The sequence below is a fragment of the Aspergillus melleus genome (assembly GCF_016097325.1).
Source record: "Aspergillus melleus strain CBS 546.65 chromosome Unknown contig3, whole genome shotgun sequence".
NCBI lineage: Eukaryota > Fungi > Ascomycota > Eurotiomycetes > Eurotiales > Aspergillaceae > Aspergillus > Aspergillus melleus.
In genome coordinates this window covers 3170672-3187201 of record NW_025763372.1, presented here as the reverse complement: position 1 = coordinate 3187201, position 16530 = coordinate 3170672, and the positions used below count along the sequence as shown (strand labels likewise).

The window sequence follows — 16530 nt, the reverse complement described above, 5'->3', positions numbered from 1 at the left end:
GTCCAGGTATGTTTCTTCTCTTGCTGATGGACAGCAGAAGCACCGATGCTAACATTGCCCAGCCGGGTCAAAATGAAGTTACAATCTACGGCCTAGATCCGAAAATCGACGTCGACTCGATCCGTATCGAAGGAAGCGGCCCCGCGACCATAACAGACATCCAAACGCAAATCATCCGGCGACGAGAGGACTTCACGGACGTGTACCCCGAGGACTCTGACACCGACGACGATGGCAATGAAGACCCAGATGATATAGACTACGGGTTTGACGACTCGGAGTTGCTGGCCACTCGAGAGCAGATTGCTCGTGCCCAGGCGAAAAAGTCGAAGGCCGCCGATAATAAAGCTGCGACTGCTGCGAAGCTGCAGTTCTTGGATAAATACGGCACATCCATGAGTCCCGAGACGACGGATCTCTTCAAGGTCAATGACTTCCTGCAACTGTACACGCGTCAGCGCTCCGAAGCGGCTGACACGAGTCACGCGGCCGAAGTGGAGCTTCGCGAGATAGAGGACGAGCTGGAGAAACTTGAAAAAAAGAAGCAGCAGCTTGAATCGAAACAGCAGAAAGCGAAAAAGGAGGCGCTGAAGGATTTCCATCGTGCGCGGGAGGAGCAGCAGCGAGCGCGCAGACAAAAACGACAGCAGCGAGTGCGAGAAAGGTTTGAAAGACGGAAATTCTGGACCAACAATGTCGGCCAGGTGCGCGTGTCTCTTGACAGCAATTCTGGTCCTACGCCTGAATCGAGTCGGCGAAACTCGGTCGCTGACGAGAACTCGACTGTGGAACATGCCAAACCAGAAGCCGATGTGACGATCCTCCTGACCTATGTGTTGCCTGGAAGTCACTGGGCGGCGCGATATGAGATGAATATCAATACGCCTTCGTCGACAGCCCAGATGACCTGTCTCGCGGAATTCCGTAATTCCAGTTCCGAAACCTGGCGCGATACTCAAGTGGCACTGTCGACTTCGAAAGCGTCCTTCTCTGGTCTCCACGAGCGTGTTCCTTCTCTGGAAGCTTGGCACATCCAGCTAGATCAGGATAATGTCACTAACAAACCATCATGGCATAAAATCCTGAAGGGTGGAGGCGAAGCTGGCGAGAAACGGCCTCCTGCACCTGTATCGAATGAAGAGATGCAGCTGATGTTGCTTGAACAGCAAAATAAGAGGAGACTGATGATGGCAAGGCAAGCGGAGCAAGACCAGACCGCACTTCAAGCACCTCAACAAGCAGCGCCGGGGGGTCTTTTCGGTGGCGCAAGATCCCTTTTTAGAGGGTCCTCAAATGCTGCCGCTACCGCCCAAATGCAGGCCCAGCAGGCCCAACCGTCCCCTGAAATGCTATTTTCGGCAGCGCCACCACCCATGGCCATGGCAGATTTTGGCAATGCCGAGTATGATGAAGACGAGCTCGAGCGTGAAGAAGATGATGAAGAGGATGAAGAAGACGAGACCGCATTGCCTGCCGAGAGCTTGGACCACCAGGACTCGGTCACGCAACAATACGGGCTTACCACGACCCATGAGCTTCCCGGTCGTCGCACCGTGATACCCTCGAGTGTCAGTCGACGTCATATCCTCGCCGAACTGGACCTGGAGTCCATGTCCCTTTCATACCTCATCGTGCCGAAGCATCGCACCGCCGCCTTTCTCCGCGCGCGCATCCAGAACACCTCGTCTGCGCATATGTTACGCGGCAAGGTAGGTTTGTCCGTGGACGGAACATTCCTAGGCGCGATTTCCATGCCCAGCACCCCGCCCAACGAGTTCTTCAGCCTCTCGCTGGGAAGTGACCCCGCCATTCTGGTGAAGTACTCCAAACCCACCGTGCGGCCTGCGTCGGGCTCCTTCTTCGTGAAAGAAGAAGCAGCGGTGTTCCGGCGGAGCTGCTGGATCAAAAACACCAAGGACACGGCCGTGGATGTCAACGTGATGGATCAGGTACCATTGAGCGAGCACGACAAGTTGCGCGTGCACATCCTCGAGCCGGCGGGTCTCGCCGAGGAAGGAAGCGAGACGGACCTCGATCTGAGAGAAGACGTGGGGGAGGGAACAGCCGTCATGGGGAAAACTGGGGAGATTAAATGGAGCATTCGGCTGGAGCCTGGCAAGGAGGTGCGGACTGTGCTGGAGTATGAGGCGCGAGTACCGAGTGGGAGTGAGGTGGGTACGTCTTATGGATAGATATTGGAGAGTGGCCAATGAGCTGTTTGTTCTGTTTGTCGATAATGGGCGAAGGATCATTTCATTAATACTCTCTGTTCTCTGGTCCCATCCATGGTGGATTTGATTTGGGCACTTGAATTAGGATGCGATGAGAACGGAAATCTACAATTCCAAGGCATTGGGGAAATGCTAATGCAAAAGCAGATTGAATATACTCCGTACTTTGACAACATTTAATCAACGTTTAGTAGACCCAACCCATCGTGACCATCCCGCAACCCGCCCAGATATATAAATAACCCGTACTATTCCTCTACAATCCAACAATAAGCACCAACAATCCCCCTCCATCAGACATCCAGTAAAATTAAAGATAAGATACATCCTCCCTCCATCCTCATATTTCCTAACTGCCACAACCAATAATCTATTTCCAGTCCCGATGAGTGAGACGAGATGACAAGGCCATGAGGTAATTGTCCGCGGGATTCCTGATTTTCCAGGCCGGGGGAATGACGCCCGAGGCCGCGGCACTAGCCGAAGACGGTAATCAACTGCCTGAGGCGGCCCCCAGCTACTGCCACGGTGTTGTTTAACGGGCCAGCGCCAACGCCGAGGTCAAATTCAATTGTTTGTTATCAATTATTGTTGTAGCCATTGATTTGGTAACTACTGGATTTATTATAATCATCTATATATTATTTTTGTACGGAGTACCATTTCACTGGATTCAATGGCAGTGACAACGAAGAAAGGGAAAGAAAAAGCCCTCCGAACCGGCAAGCCCGATCGGAAAGACCCGGCACCGCAAACGACGGAAACCGTTAAGCGCGAGGTTAAGCTAGCCAGCTACTGCAGGTTTGCAGCTGTTCATCTGGCGCATCCCTGCCAGAATCTACATATACCGCATGTAAGTGGTCGATAGTAAGGGGGAACGGGTAATTTCAGATTTCCCTATCGGAGAGCGAGCAGGGATGCCGGTTACGTAAGAGTGTAGGGCGGCTGAAATGAAATCATCGCCAGAACCTCTAGCGGATTAATAGGGGAGAATAAAAGTGGGATCCCCAGGGGAAGGGGGATGGTAGAGGGGATTATTTAAGTAGAGTCAATTGCCAGCTGCTTTGGGATGAGGGAGGACAGACAATTGTTTATGATCTATTTGGTGGATATGTGATCTTTTTCTTTTTCGTGTTGGATTTTTCCGGTGGACGGGGGAAGCTAGTGCTGACCAAGGACAAAAAAAGTGAGGCCGAAAATCGCAGGAAAAATTTTCAGGTCACGCCGCGGACGGAAGTGTTTTCGTCTTGGGCTATCTGCCTAGCTAGCGACGCTGGCGCGGCGAAGCGCCTTCCCCCTTTTCTTGTCTGGGTGCCTGCGCGCGCCTCCCTGCAGGATTTTCTCTGATCTATCCAAAAAGATATATAACCCGGACAACCACCCTCGGAAGGGGTTACACGTCCATCTGACCCTCTGACCAACCCTTCCTAGATCATCGGCCCTTTCAAAGAGCCAGGGAGAAAAGCTCGGGTGAGAAGTGGATGATTGGGGGAGCTGCTGTGGATGGTCAGCATTCCTGACGGATTCCGAGACGTTCCAAATAGGGAACAGTCGGTGAGGTCGGAGGGTTTTCTTGGTTTCATTTTTATCCAGGTTTGCTGCGTCTTTCCCGAGGGAAGACGCCTGCGAAATTATTTTTTTCCATCCAGCCGAAAAAAGCCCAATATCCACCAGCTCCATCGGGACGACAACCAAAGAGAACTGTTATTTTGCCAGGGAAGTCCGGATGCAGTGGAGCCGCATACCCGATTCGGCCCGGTGGGTTTGAGTCCGAGAAGAAATCCAGAAATTAGCATGCGCGCTGCCTGCTTTGATTGGATTCCGGTCCAACGCCATGTGGGTCTATACCACTTTATCGGACCCAGTCGAGAACTTCGGGACCCACTTGGAACTCTCTCTTTTTTGAATGACCGCGTTGAGCTCACTTCACATACCGTAGAAAATTGTTTCCCATCCTTAGCACTGGCTCATTGTTGAGCTGATGGGAAGGGAGGTTGGACAATTGGCTAACCCAGGGGAGGGAGGGAAGGAAAGAATGTAGGAGTAAGACTGTAGAAGCTTCAATTGCCATGGAAACAACTCCACCGTCAACCCTCCCCCAACCACCATATGGGTCAATTGGATCACCGGTGGACTCAAATCACGACTCGGGACTCGTGGACTGCTCACCTTCAGCTCCATCCGCGGAGCAGCGCGGCCGGCAAAGTCCCTGATTAATTGGCTGGACCAGAAAGAATCCTCCCTTGGCCCCATCCCGAACGAACCCGATAAGTCGCAGGCGTCGCCAGGGCGAGGGCGAGGGGAGAAAGTAGGGAAGAGAGGGATGTGCGTGGAAAAGCGGATTGGGCATGGGAATTAATAGGGATAGGGAGATACACCACGTAGGCCTAAACGGACCATTAGTGGCAGGTAGGGCTTTTTTCCCAACCCGCGCAGGCGCACTAAGACCGACGGGGACGGTGGGTGGACACAAAAAAGACGAAAATTTAGCGGGAGAGTATTTATGTCCTGCTAGGCCTCTGTTGTCAACTTCTCCAGCTTTTTTCCCTCCCAAAAAGTTCTTCCTCCCTCCCTACCCTTTCCAACTCCTCTCATAAACCATCAAAAAAAAACCAAACCACCACAAACCAAACCATCACAATGTCCTCCACTCGTATCTTCGCCTCTCGCATGGCCTCCACCATGGCCGCGACCTCCAAGGTCGCCCGCCCGGCCACCCGCGTCAACGCTGTCGTCCCCAAGCGTACCTTCACCTCCCAGAAGAAGACCATCCCCATGACCCCCTTCCAGACTCTCAAGCGCCAGCAGCCCTCCAGCCTCATCCAGGCCAACGCTCGCCAGGTCTTCGCCAACCAGGCCGCCCGCCGCCAGTACTCCTCTGAGATCGCCGACGCCATGGTCCAGGTCTCCCAGAACATTGGTATGGGTTCCGCCGCCATCGGTCTGGGTGGTGCCGGTATCGGTATCGGTGTTGTGTTCGGTGCCCTCCTGCTCGCCGTCTCCCGCAACCCTGCTCTCCGTGGCCAGCTCTTCTCCTACGCCATTCTGGGTTTCGCCTTCGTCGAGGCCATCGGTCTGTTCGACCTGATGGTTGCCATGATGTGCAAGTACGTCTAAAGTATCTGAAATATCATGGTTTTATAAAAGAGAGCTGGTCGGGGGCGGATTCTTTACGACTGTTTCTCCTCCCGGGGAGCACCGTGTGGGCGTCCACGCAAACTCTTTTTGTCAAGTCCTTGGGGGAATTGGTGTCGGGAAATCATCGTGCTCGCTTTTCGAAAACTCTGCGGACGGGGTTTTCCGGTCATTTGGTTCTCTCGTGAAGGAGGTAATTTGTGGTGGTCTTTTTATATATCATGTACTACAATTCCGTCTCATCTATCATCCGAATACATTTTGTACATATAGAGTTTAAAATGGCCACTAAAACTCCTTTGAGCCACCTTTCATTTGTCACTGACGTCGTTTTTCTCCGCCATCTTCAATGATTGTATTATTCTCACGCTTTTTCTCGGTTTTTTGGGGAAATTGGGAACGGGTTGAAAGGAATTCGGGATCGAAATTGATACGTGCACTCTTCTCTCCCTTGGGGCGGTTTACCCCGGACTTTCCCTCCATTTCTTACGTGTCTTCATGAATCTCTGCTATCCTTGAACCATTGAATAATGAATTGGCATCTGCCATCCAGCTTGCTCTGCTGGAGCTAGCTGGCAGCTTTCTCCGGATTGTTCGTGGTAGCTCCCTTCCCTCCCTAGCTCCCTTTCCCGCTCAGACATGGAGACAAACAGCCAGGGCAGATGGACACGAGAACAAAGCTCAGCTTAAGCTAGATTAGAACTAGAGTAGACTAGACCATTTACAGTTCTACACCGGTCACCGTACGACGCCGGAAAGGAAGGAAAATCCAAAACGAAAAGGAAAAACAACAACAAAGCGTCGCCAGGAATAGCGGTGGCAGGACCGGAATGAACGCGCCTCCTTGCCGGAGTAGCCTTCATTAAAATTATGGAATGTGAGACGAGCCTGAGACGTGAGAACGGACCGGAGGGTAGCTCTTGGGGACACGCACTGCATGGTATGTGCACTGTCTTTTTTTTTTTTTTTTCGGGTCTCGGTCTACACACGGCCCTTTCTATCCGTTCTTCCCTGGGTAGCTTTTCTGATCCTCGACACGTTCATTCAATCATAGATTACGGTGTAGATAGATAGACAGATAGACAATTCACCATCCGACGTGTCGATGTGTCCTCGACTTTTGCAGGTGATGAAACACCCCCATTCCTCCCTTGGGGCCCTTCCTTTCCCAACCTCTCAGTTCTGCCCTTCTGGCTTCTGCCGTGGTGGATCCTGGCTTCGGCGATCCGGATCGTGAACGTCACCGTTGCCGTCAGGTCCGGTTCAGTTCACCCAGCTTGCCTGTGCTTGGCCTTATGCCGCAGTCCGTTCCCTTCCATGATTACGCTTGCACTCCCTTAAATTGGGAGAAGAAATTGATCCTTGTACGGACTACACGGAGTTTGCCGATAGTCACAGATCAGAACAAATTTCATAAGTGCAATAGCAGCTTCGTAGCTTCATGTTATTGTATGTAGTTAGCTGCACCCTGCCCTGTGTAGGTTTATGCAGCCAACCTGCATGAAGAATTTTTCACCTGACAGATCCAACCCTGAATATGCGATATTTCCCTTGGTCCTTGTTTTAGTTCTACCCTCCGACCCTCGGTAAGACTTGCAGCTTAGCTTCTGTTGCCCTGGGCTAGACGCAGCCAAGAGCCGATGGGTTCGGACCAGTGAGAGGCGGGAATTGAAGATGCAGGTCCGGTCGTCGCGTCGGTGGTTCTGATTTTATCTCATTTATCTATCGCTCCCTGCGTGATTAATGGATCAGAAAATGGTTATTGACGTCCATCTCATCGGAGGAAGAGATTCTTTTGGGTCTATTTTGCTCTGTTTGTTTGGTTTGATGAGTTTGGATGTTGTTTGCTGGGTTTGCTGCGATGAGGTAAGCCCGCGGTCTGAAAACAAGCATCATGTGATCTTGGTCATGTGAATGGCTGTCTCGAGCGATTGATTGGAGGATACGGAAGTATGGCTGGAACTTGAATCTATCTGTAGGTTGAGATTAAGTACTTGTGCTAGTGTATGTCCAATTGAGTGTTATTATATAAGTAGACTCCCAACTCCAGAAATGTACTCCGAATAACACGGTGAAGCCCGAAATACTCGCTTCCACTACACCGACAAACGAACCGACCGAATGACGCAATCAGCCCCAAACCGAAACCTATACACATTATCAACATACACAACCCAAGAAACCCACCGATCAACCAGCCCCAAAAGCCATGTAATCCGACTCAAACAGCCCCAACGAAAGCTGACTATTGAACAACTGCCACATCATACCCTCCGTCGAAGGCGTCACCTCAGCCGGATACTGTCCCTGCATCCATAGCTCCGTCGGCGCACCAACAGCCGCCGCTGATGAAGACACCGACATGTTCTCGGTGCCGTACGCAGTAGCATTGTGCGTAGGAACTGAGGTCTCAGGCTCCGACGTGGCCGTGACCGATGGATACCATCGTCGCCCCTGAGGCGGTGGCGCGTCCTGACTATCGACGGTGTGTAATAAGGGCTCGCAGAGCTGCTGCAGAGAAGCCAGGAGGCTAAGCATCTTGGCGACGTAGGGACTTTCGGTGAACTGGGCGAGGCCTTGAGTGATGTTGCGGATGAGATGGTAGTCGTCTTTATCGAGGGTTCCGATGATGTTGCAGATGAGGACGAAGAATGGGCTGAGAGGGTACATGAACATGGTCCTGATTATCGCATTTAGTTGAGAATCAACTGCTGGGTAGGTTTAGAGGTGGGGATGCAAACCATGTGAGAAAGAATGGGTACGGAGCGCAATCTAGCTCGTTGACGTGTTTTTGGAGGTATTGGAACGCTTTCAATGAGCTTCGGGCGTATGAGAGACATTCTCGATGCGTAAGTGGACTAGGGGCGTATCGGAGGCGTGTTCGTAGGATCTCGACGAGAATGGCGTAGTAGCAGAAATCGACAGATACCCAGTCGCTCATGATCAACTCAGGGATGGAGTCGCGGCCCTTGGAGCTATATTAGTCCCACTTCGCCTCCGGATAGCAGCGGGAGACTTACAGCTTGCAAGTTGTTGTGTATAATGCACATCCTTTCCTGCAGACCTTGACAGTGGACGAGGACTTGACTAGGACTTCTGTGCTTTCCGTTGAGCGAGATGTCGAGCAGCTGATCTTGAATTTGAGCTAGATCTATGATGATGCGGATGAGTGGCGTGTACGGCACCGATGTATCCATCCTAACTAGATCAGTGGGAGATACTTGAAGATTTGGTAGTGACGGCGGTCGAATCAGGAGAGCGCTGAGAGTTCGATCAACATAATAGCACCAATATAGAGAACTCTTAATTTCTTCTTCCCCTTGCGAAGGATCGCTAATTTCGTGATAGTTCAGAGAGACTATCAAGCGAGCAGCGTAGGACGTGAGTACCCATGAGTGATTCGCTCGTCCCAACGATTGCATCAAAAGGCCCTGAGTGAAGAACGTCAGTGCCACAGCTTAAGGGTGTCCGGGAACATAAAAACGTACAGCAGACAGTAATGCCTGTATTAAAGCAAGACTCGGCATGGCAAGGATGTCAAGCTGCTTAAGAGCATGAATCGCGGCCGCTTCATATATCTTCCTGGAATTGGCGAGATGCCGGTGAATTGATTTGTTTTCGGACACCCTTGAAACATTATACAGACGTGAAATTGCTTTCACGTAGACACAAACGCAGTATTGATGAAATACTTGCCCCCGGGACTCGTTCTCTAGAAGATAGACTATCATTTTCTCAAGTGCCTTTTCTGATATATGATCTGGCCATATAAGGCGATTTCCCGATTCTTCTGTGACTGTGGGTTCTATTCTCCGTGAGTTAGCAGATTCCAAATTCAAGGGTTCCTAACATATTACCTCGAAGGAGCATATACAGTAACTCTGTCGGAGGAGAATTAGGAACAACGATATCGGGGTCTTGACTCGCCACTTCGGGCGGTAAATCCTTGTCTGGCTCCGAGTTACTGTCTCCTTTGCTCATCCTATCAACAACGTTCAGAGCGGATCTGAGCGTTGTCCATCGCTCACGGCTGATGTTCTCAGTCCCCTCAAGCTCATTCTGGATGATAGCCCTGGCCTTTTTGGCATGATGAGTAGAGTCATCCGGGCCTCCGATTGATTCAGTGTTGCCGTGAGGCGCACTGCTGTGTGGAGAATTATGCTCAAGCTTTCTTCTTTTTAAATGCGGTTCATCTTCTGCCTCATGAATATGACTAATTGGACTCAGGCTGGTCCTGTAGAGACTTGTCAAATGATTTGTTCCAACGCAGACCAGATACCACGGGGAAATTACCTGTGTGAGCTAGAAGCTACTTTCTCCAAATTCAAAATCCGTTCCTCAAGAGCCGACACCCTGGTGATGTCAGCTTCATCTGAAGTCCTGGCCTGCAGCTAACATACCCCGACAGAGATTTCGGCTTCGCAGGCCGATGAGGCCGTAACCGTCGACATTCCACACCCGAATCTGCGCAATTCGAGCACCTTTCCTGCCTGTCGCATTTCACTTTTCTCGAATAGCACAGATCGCACTAACGGTCCGTTAGCGTGTCCGTAAATTGCTTGACCGTAAGCTTACGCGAATAGGGGAAGTCGACGTCAGCGTTCGCACTTACGGCAGGTAATATTTCTCCAGTCATTAGGTGGTAATTTTTGAGATGGCATTAAACTATCGATCTGAAGCGCCGAATATTCGACAAACTAGGTGGACAGCCCAGTTAAGGGGAACTGGCGAAACAAGTGAACTCGTGAAGTTATACGCGTCGGATTTAGTCATTTGGAGGAGTCGAGATTCTTCCGCTGACTGATGGTCTTGGCGGACTCGGGCTTCTATACTTTATTCTAGGTTGTAGCGTAGATAATAGGCATACAACTGAATTTAATCATACAAAGGTGGATCCGGTGACTCATTCTAATACTGAACCCTGGATCTTATTGCAGGACATATCGCACCCCCGACTCCAGCATCGCTTTGGCGTACTGCTCATGCAACCAAACGGCCGGTGCCGGCATCAGCGACCCTTCTGCTTTTCCAAGTCCCTGGAAGAACAGCGTCTTGAAGCCAAACTCAACAACCTCTTCGTCTGGCTTTACTTTAACACTAACTTCCATTAGCGCATCTAAAGGCCGCAGGCCCTGATTCGAGACTACATCGCCGCCCCGGATGAGAATTGAGCTCCCCGTCTTCTCCAAGACATTGAAGTGATCGACGATCATGGTTCCAGGCTCAAATTTGGATTCAAGAAGCTCGGACGGGGACCAAAGCTGCTGCTTGGTAGCTGCTGTTCTATGGAAACATGTTAGGAGGATGCGCTGGATTGCGAAGCCTTCGCGATATCTTGATTAGCAGTTAAATTTAACCAGATGAAGTCAGATTAAGGAGATTTACCAAGTCCGGCCCAAACTCCGCCGCAGTATCGTTCAAGAAGCTTCTGCTTGTCTTGAAAAAGGGCAGGATCTATTTGCGAAATTGGAATCCTCCGAACGTGCAAGTCATGGATGGTCGGATTGCCGGAGGGATTATAGGTTCTGTGATATTCGGAATGGAGGATTGGATCTGAAGAAGACAATGGGACAAATTCAATGTGACGGGTAGTGTAGAAAAAACTTGTCGTTGCAAGCACTCCACCAGCTGGAAGGCCTTTGAGGAGAAGATTCCTAAAGAGTGGCATGTTTATTGATGTCACTGATTTGTTTGGACAGGAGAATGGATACTTTCCTGAATCCAACCACGAATGATAAATACAAATACAGGGCAGAAGGGCCGTTAAGTCCGGATTTTGTTTTCTTCACAAATCTTTTTTCAGTTTCTCTGGATCATAGCTTAATCGCTTGTATGAAGATTCGGATCTTCGGATTTGCTTTCGGAGACCGAGAAGGCGGATCTCCGAACCGATTTGGAAAGACGTTTTTTATCGGAAATTAGCTCACTGAGACGTGCTGGGCCCTACGAAGATTCCCCCCCCGGCGCTTAAGCGGAAACAAAGCTTAAAGATCGTTGCATTGAACATCATGAAGCTATCCAAGTCCTTTGGCTGTTAACCGACCAATTATAAAGATATGACTAAGCACGATAATGACCGGTAGAATGTTTACCCCTCTATCCTCGGCTGATGAATATAAACTGCAAAAGAGATCCCGTTCTTCCACCTAACCAGTTCAAAACCAAGCATGTCTCCTGCTCCACTATACACGCCTAAAGAGGTCCCCCGGATCAAAAATGCAAAGCGCCTGACAGCCACCCGCACCAAGCAGCTGGTGCGCGCGGCCGAACGTGCCCATGACGATCCACCGCCGCCGCCGGGTCTGGGCGAGTGCTGCGGGAGCTCGTGCGATCCTTGCGTAAACGATCTTTGGAAAGAGGAGCTGGCATGTTGGAGGGAGCGGTGGGGCGAGGGAGCCATGGAGAATAAGAAGGAGGAACAGAAGTCGCGCATGCCAGGAAGTTTTGACTGGTGAAAGACTGGAAGCACCTTTAATATTTCACACAAAAAGCTTGCGTTGGCCGCCAGTCGGTACCGATATGCAGAGGATGTCTATATCTGCGGGTTCTCCATAAGAAAATCCCCAAATGAGGTCGTGCACATGCTTGGACTTCACGCGCGAGTACTCATCCGCAACCCGTCTAAACGAGTGCTCATCCGATGCCACGGTCCAGAACCCGCCCCTTTCAGCGTCATCTCGGCGCACAATTTCTCCTGCAAACTCTGCAGTGTCCTTTTCCGTCGTTCAATGTCCGATCTACTTCTTAGCGCTCCAGATTTCCAGAATTTTCCGTTCCGGATCCCAAACGCCACGATTAGCCGGCGAGAATTCCTCGTGTCCGGGTACAGAGAAGAGAACCTCCGCCAACACCCCGCGGAAATTATAGATGGGGCAAATAAAAACGCTGAGATTGACATGGCTCCGAAGCCAGATGCACGGATTGTAATTCTCATGCTGGCCGAGGGTCATGTCGCTTCAGACGTAATTCCAGCTAGCGGCGACGAAACGACGCACGCCGGCGCGTTCTGCGGCCCGGATGAGCGAAAGCTGGTCTTCGAGTTGGAGCTCGTGGACGCCGCTATAGGCGCAGATCATGGCATCGACTCCTTGGCAAGCGGTGGCCAGAGCTTGGATATCGGCCCATGAGGAGCTTTCGACGAAGCTTTCTAGGGTGGTAAAGGTTTACGTGGAGAGCTTGAACGGGTTACAGCCGAGACTGCGCACTTGGTGGGAGCGTTAAAGGAGAGAGGTGATGAGGTGTTGACCGATGTTGCCTGTGGCACCGGCAACTAAGGCGATAATATTGTTGGTGGTTTCGAATGGGTTGAATTCTCGAGAGTGTTGAAAATAGAAACGGTCATTATGCTGTTTGTTTCTGTATTTATAAATTAATGATATGCTTGTGAGCAACAGCGACGCGTATGCTGGATCTTGAAGCTATCTTTGGTACTGCAAGCATCAACCGGGCTTGATACAGTTATTGATGGAAAACGTCTTGCAAAAAGCATTGGCTGATGTTCAAGGCGGACGAATTCGGTGCCTATGACGAGAATGGCTTTCCACTCTACATGCCACAGCCCAACATGTAAATGAAAGAAGTTTGGAAAGACCAAGAAAAGTGGCACTGCCAAAGAAAAGGCAATGAGCAAATGAATAATAACAAGTGAAATTGTGGGTGGTGTTTGTTGTTTCGTTTGTCGCAGTCAACATGTATTTGCCAATCAGTTGGACTTTGCCCTTATAAATAGCCAGACCTTTCGCGTTATGTACGTTTCTAAACTATCCTCTTATACCATTTCAACTGCATACCTCAAAAATCTCAAAGTATCTAATCCTCTATCCGTGAAGCCAAGCCAGCAAATATGAGTCTCCACGATATCCTCCAAAATCTTTTCCACGAACTTTTCCACAAACTCCCCCCTCTATTCGCCGTGCTATACACTCTTTATCAATCACTAGACCTACTCATCGAGGGCCCGGAGCACACCGTACGGCAGCGGATGCTACCTTCGTGCTTTGTCATTTGGGAAATCCTACAATGGATTCTCGCAGGCTTATGTGTAGCCTTGATCCGCATCTTCCGCGACGGGTACCTCGATACGTTTGACGGCATGTTCCGAGCCTTGGGACTTTTCATATTATTTGATGGAATTTTCTGGTGGGGTTGTCGTTGGAATGGGGCATGGTATCGAATGATCTGGGGGGTGATGATTATTGTTTGGGGATGGGCGCACCTCACTGCTTGCCGCTGTGTCCGTCTTCATCTTCGTCGTGGTCGCATGATCCGGGTATTCCCTGATTATTATTGACCGCGTGTCTTTCGGGGGGTTGAGAACCTCGAGAAAACGTTGTGTTTAGGGAGGCCTGTCTTTTGAAGAGAGAACATGTACGCTCGAATGCTCTTAGGAATCCAGAGGCCATGCACGGATAGCAGCAAACTTTTCGAAGTAGAATTTGCTTTCAACTTGTAGAGGCCGCTTTTTATTGAAGGTTCCCAAAAGAATCCGCATCCCATTCTAGTGAGAATGATGGTTGCTCTATTGATAAATCTATCCTTGCAACCCCTTGCTTTGATGAAAGCCTCAGCCTTGCATATCGGCCTGGATTATAGCGGTTCATTTCAACAAAAGGAAATTTAATCCAAGGTAGCATATCAAAATTGGACATCTTTGCATAGATGGTAAATATAATATATGTGATACGGCATGTAGGTAGACATCAAAAGTGTGGGGATTCTCGGAAAAGCAAATGCCGCATTCCAGCCCCAGCCTCATCCCTGCTCCACAAAGGACACCTATAAAGAAACCAGTAAACCCTTTTCGTCAACCACATAAAATTAATAACCCCCAGCTTTTTCAGGAAAAAGTTCCTATCAAAGATGTCGTGTGAGAATTGCCCTCCTGTTAAAAAGGAAGCCACGAATTCAACTCCAAATGAAAAGAGTCTTTCAACGCGCGTCCTTCAACATGGCTCGGTAGTTTTACCAGAAGGTTTCGCATTGTTATCATGCTCGTGTTGTTGGTTACCGGTAAGTGATTTTGATTCTTACTTAATCATCTGCAGTCTATCTAACAGTCCCGCCTAAGACTGTTCTTGATCTAGTTTTTGCTGGTTCCGTGACTGCGGCTAGCCTTCAGAACTTGCGCCTCGTCTTTCTGGCTATATCATTGCTAGCCCTAGCATGGGGAATACGACGGGAGGGTCTTAGTCGCAACATGGTCTGCCGGATTGTCGTTAGTGGTGGTATGTTGGCCTGGGCACAGTATAGAGAGCGGACGGAGGAAGCAGTAGAGCACCACAGTTGCCATTGACCTGTTTGTTTTGTTTCTTTTTCATTCGCTCTCTTTATATCAACGTGAGTACAAGAGGATACGGTCAGTTTAATTAATTGCAACCCTAGTACAATTATATAGACAGCCACGTCAACAATCAAGTATGGAATCTTCTTCCGATTTGATGACTGCCTGGAGAAATAAGCCTTTCTTCAAAAATTATACCGACAGAATAGAGGAAAATATTGCAAAGTGCAGGCAAATATAGATAGAAGGGAGGGGAATAGAAGATGAATCATGACAGGAGAGGGGCTTTTTGTCGCTTTGGTAATTCACAAGCTGATGATAACCCGGAGTCAATGACGCCCAATTCTGTATGATTTACCTTGCCGTGGGGGATGGGTGATGATATTACGAATGGTTCTTCTGTTTAGGGAAAGGGCTTTAGGAATGTCTCTATAAAAGATTGGAGATTCTAAGATTGACAAGCAGGCATTCTTCTAAAAGGACAATAACAACCAAACATCCGCTATATCGCTGAACATGAAATTGGACATCACCATTCCTCAAAAGCTGTCGATGAGATCAGGGAGTCTCGGCGATGTTATAAACCAATTTCTCGCCACTGACCTTTCCTTCTTTGATCAAGCCCAGTCCCTCTGCGACTCCCCTAAGACCTCCAGCGACAACATTTGGCCGATGGGGCTTGATCTTACCCTCGGCAAGCAAAGGCTGCGTGATATCCCAGAACTTTGCAGCAAATTCGAAGTCTTCGGGGACCTCAGGGAATTCCCACTGGCCATACTTGAAGTACTCCCCAAGAGTAGTATAGGCGATAACCCAGCGTGAGTTCACATTCTCTCGATCGATCTTGTCTACCAATAGAGTAACGTATTCACCGCCTTGAGTAGATAGTGCGTTGTCACAGAATTTGATAGCGTCCTTCACTCCAATGGTGTCAAAGACCAGCTTTAGCCCGTCTTTGGTGTATTCACGAATGGCCTTGGGAGCGTCTGGATCGCGGTAGTCGAAAACGAGATCGGCACCCAGCTGCTTCACAAAATCAAAGTTGCGGGGCGAGCAAGTGGTGATCACGGTATAACCAGATAGCTTGGCAAATTGAATGGCCAGCGAGCCCGTAGCTGATGAGCCTCCATAGATGAGGACAGGCTCAGGCTGGGAAAGAGGCTTGGTGGGCAGTGCGAGTCCTAGCCCCTTCTTATCTTGATACAAACCCTGAGCGACAGTACCGATACCAACTCCCAATGTGGCTGCTTCTTGAAAACTCAGCGAGTCTGGAATGAGAGCTGCAGCATCACCCTTCACGACGATGTACTCAGCAAAGGCGCCGTTTTCCGGATAGACAGCGTTGGAGCCATGTGCGAAACCGCAGATGCGATCACCCCGGCGGAAGGGCTTGGTCACACCTTTACCAACTTCTTCAACAATGCCGGCATAGTCACAGCCAATCAAGGCGCCTGGAGTAGGGCGATTTTCGAGTTGCTTCCAATCGGTCGGATTCAAAGCCACGCTGACAGTTTTGACAAGAATGAAGTTGTCGCGAAGCTTAGGAATAGGGCGATCAGTGACGAGAACCGGCTGATAATCGTCGGAAATCACGAGAGCTTTCTGAGACATGGTGTTAATTGGATGATGAACGGATGAATATAGTACACATAGAGCTTAGGGAGGGGCTGATCCGGCATTTTATGCTGTTATCGCAAGAAGTAAACATAGATGCCTCATGGACAGATGGATGATGCCATGATGACAAATTCGGAGACTTTCCTTGCCAACCGGGGCAACAATTAGGGCTTGGGGCGATTATTAATCAACGGCCCGGGTTTCTTCATCGAATCCGCTTCTTTTCCATTGTCGTATCCAACATCTCCCCATCCCTGACCTCTATAC

General features: G+C 49.8%; 7 protein-coding genes across 7 annotated transcripts; 4 read left to right on the top strand and 3 right to left on the bottom strand.

Moving 5' to 3' along the window:
- Positions 1-8: 8 nt before the first annotated feature.
- LDX57_006162 (uncharacterized protein) lies at positions 9-2192 on the top strand (the record flags this gene model as incomplete). Its single annotated transcript, XM_046087854.1, has 1 exon — positions 9-2192. The coding sequence occupies one exon, from the start codon at positions 9-11 to the stop codon at positions 2190-2192; it is 2184 nt and encodes a 727-aa protein (XP_045943822.1).
- Positions 2193-4871: 2679 nt separating this feature from the next.
- Positions 4872-5348, top strand: ATP9 (ATP synthase subunit C family protein; the record flags this gene model as incomplete). Its single annotated transcript, XM_046087853.1, has 1 exon — positions 4872-5348. The coding sequence occupies one exon, from the start codon at positions 4872-4874 to the stop codon at positions 5346-5348; it is 477 nt and encodes a 158-aa protein (XP_045943821.1).
- A 1551-nt stretch (positions 5349-6899) lies between these two features.
- On the bottom strand, positions 6900-10033 carry LDX57_006160 (fungal specific transcription factor domain-containing protein). The gene is made up of 7 exons (XM_046087852.1): positions 9767-10033; positions 9660-9719; positions 9224-9600; positions 8855-9171; positions 8387-8797; positions 8108-8334; positions 6900-8046 (listed from the first exon to the last, which is right to left on the bottom strand). Exons 3-7 carry the CDS (start codon positions 9345-9347, stop codon positions 7557-7559), a joined length of 1569 nt encoding a protein of 522 aa, XP_045943820.1. The 5' UTR covers positions 9348-9600; positions 9660-9719; positions 9767-10033; the 3' UTR covers positions 6900-7556.
- Positions 10034-10294: 261 nt separating this feature from the next.
- On the bottom strand, positions 10295-10579 carry LDX57_006159 (uncharacterized protein; the record flags this gene model as incomplete). Its single annotated transcript, XM_046087851.1, has 1 exon — positions 10295-10579. The coding sequence occupies one exon, from the start codon at positions 10577-10579 to the stop codon at positions 10295-10297; it is 285 nt and encodes a 94-aa protein (XP_045943819.1).
- Positions 10580-11533: 954 nt separating this feature from the next.
- On the top strand, positions 11534-11821 carry LDX57_006158 (uncharacterized protein; the record flags this gene model as incomplete). Its single annotated transcript, XM_046087850.1, has 1 exon — positions 11534-11821. The coding sequence occupies one exon, from the start codon at positions 11534-11536 to the stop codon at positions 11819-11821; it is 288 nt and encodes a 95-aa protein (XP_045943818.1).
- A 126-nt stretch (positions 11822-11947) lies between these two features.
- Positions 11948-12493, top strand: LDX57_006157 (uncharacterized protein; the record flags this gene model as incomplete). The annotated part of the gene is made up of 1 exon (XM_046087849.1): positions 11948-12493. One exon carries the CDS (start codon positions 11948-11950, stop codon positions 12491-12493), a length of 546 nt encoding a protein of 181 aa, XP_045943817.1.
- A 1661-nt stretch (positions 12494-14154) lies between these two features.
- Positions 14155-16374, bottom strand: LDX57_006156 (zinc-binding alcohol dehydrogenase family protein). The gene has a single exon (XM_046087848.1). The coding sequence runs from the start codon at positions 16255-16257 to the stop codon at positions 15205-15207; it is 1053 nt and encodes a 350-aa protein (XP_045943816.1). The 5' UTR covers positions 16258-16374; the 3' UTR covers positions 14155-15204.
- Between the last annotated feature and the right edge of the window lie 156 nt (positions 16375-16530).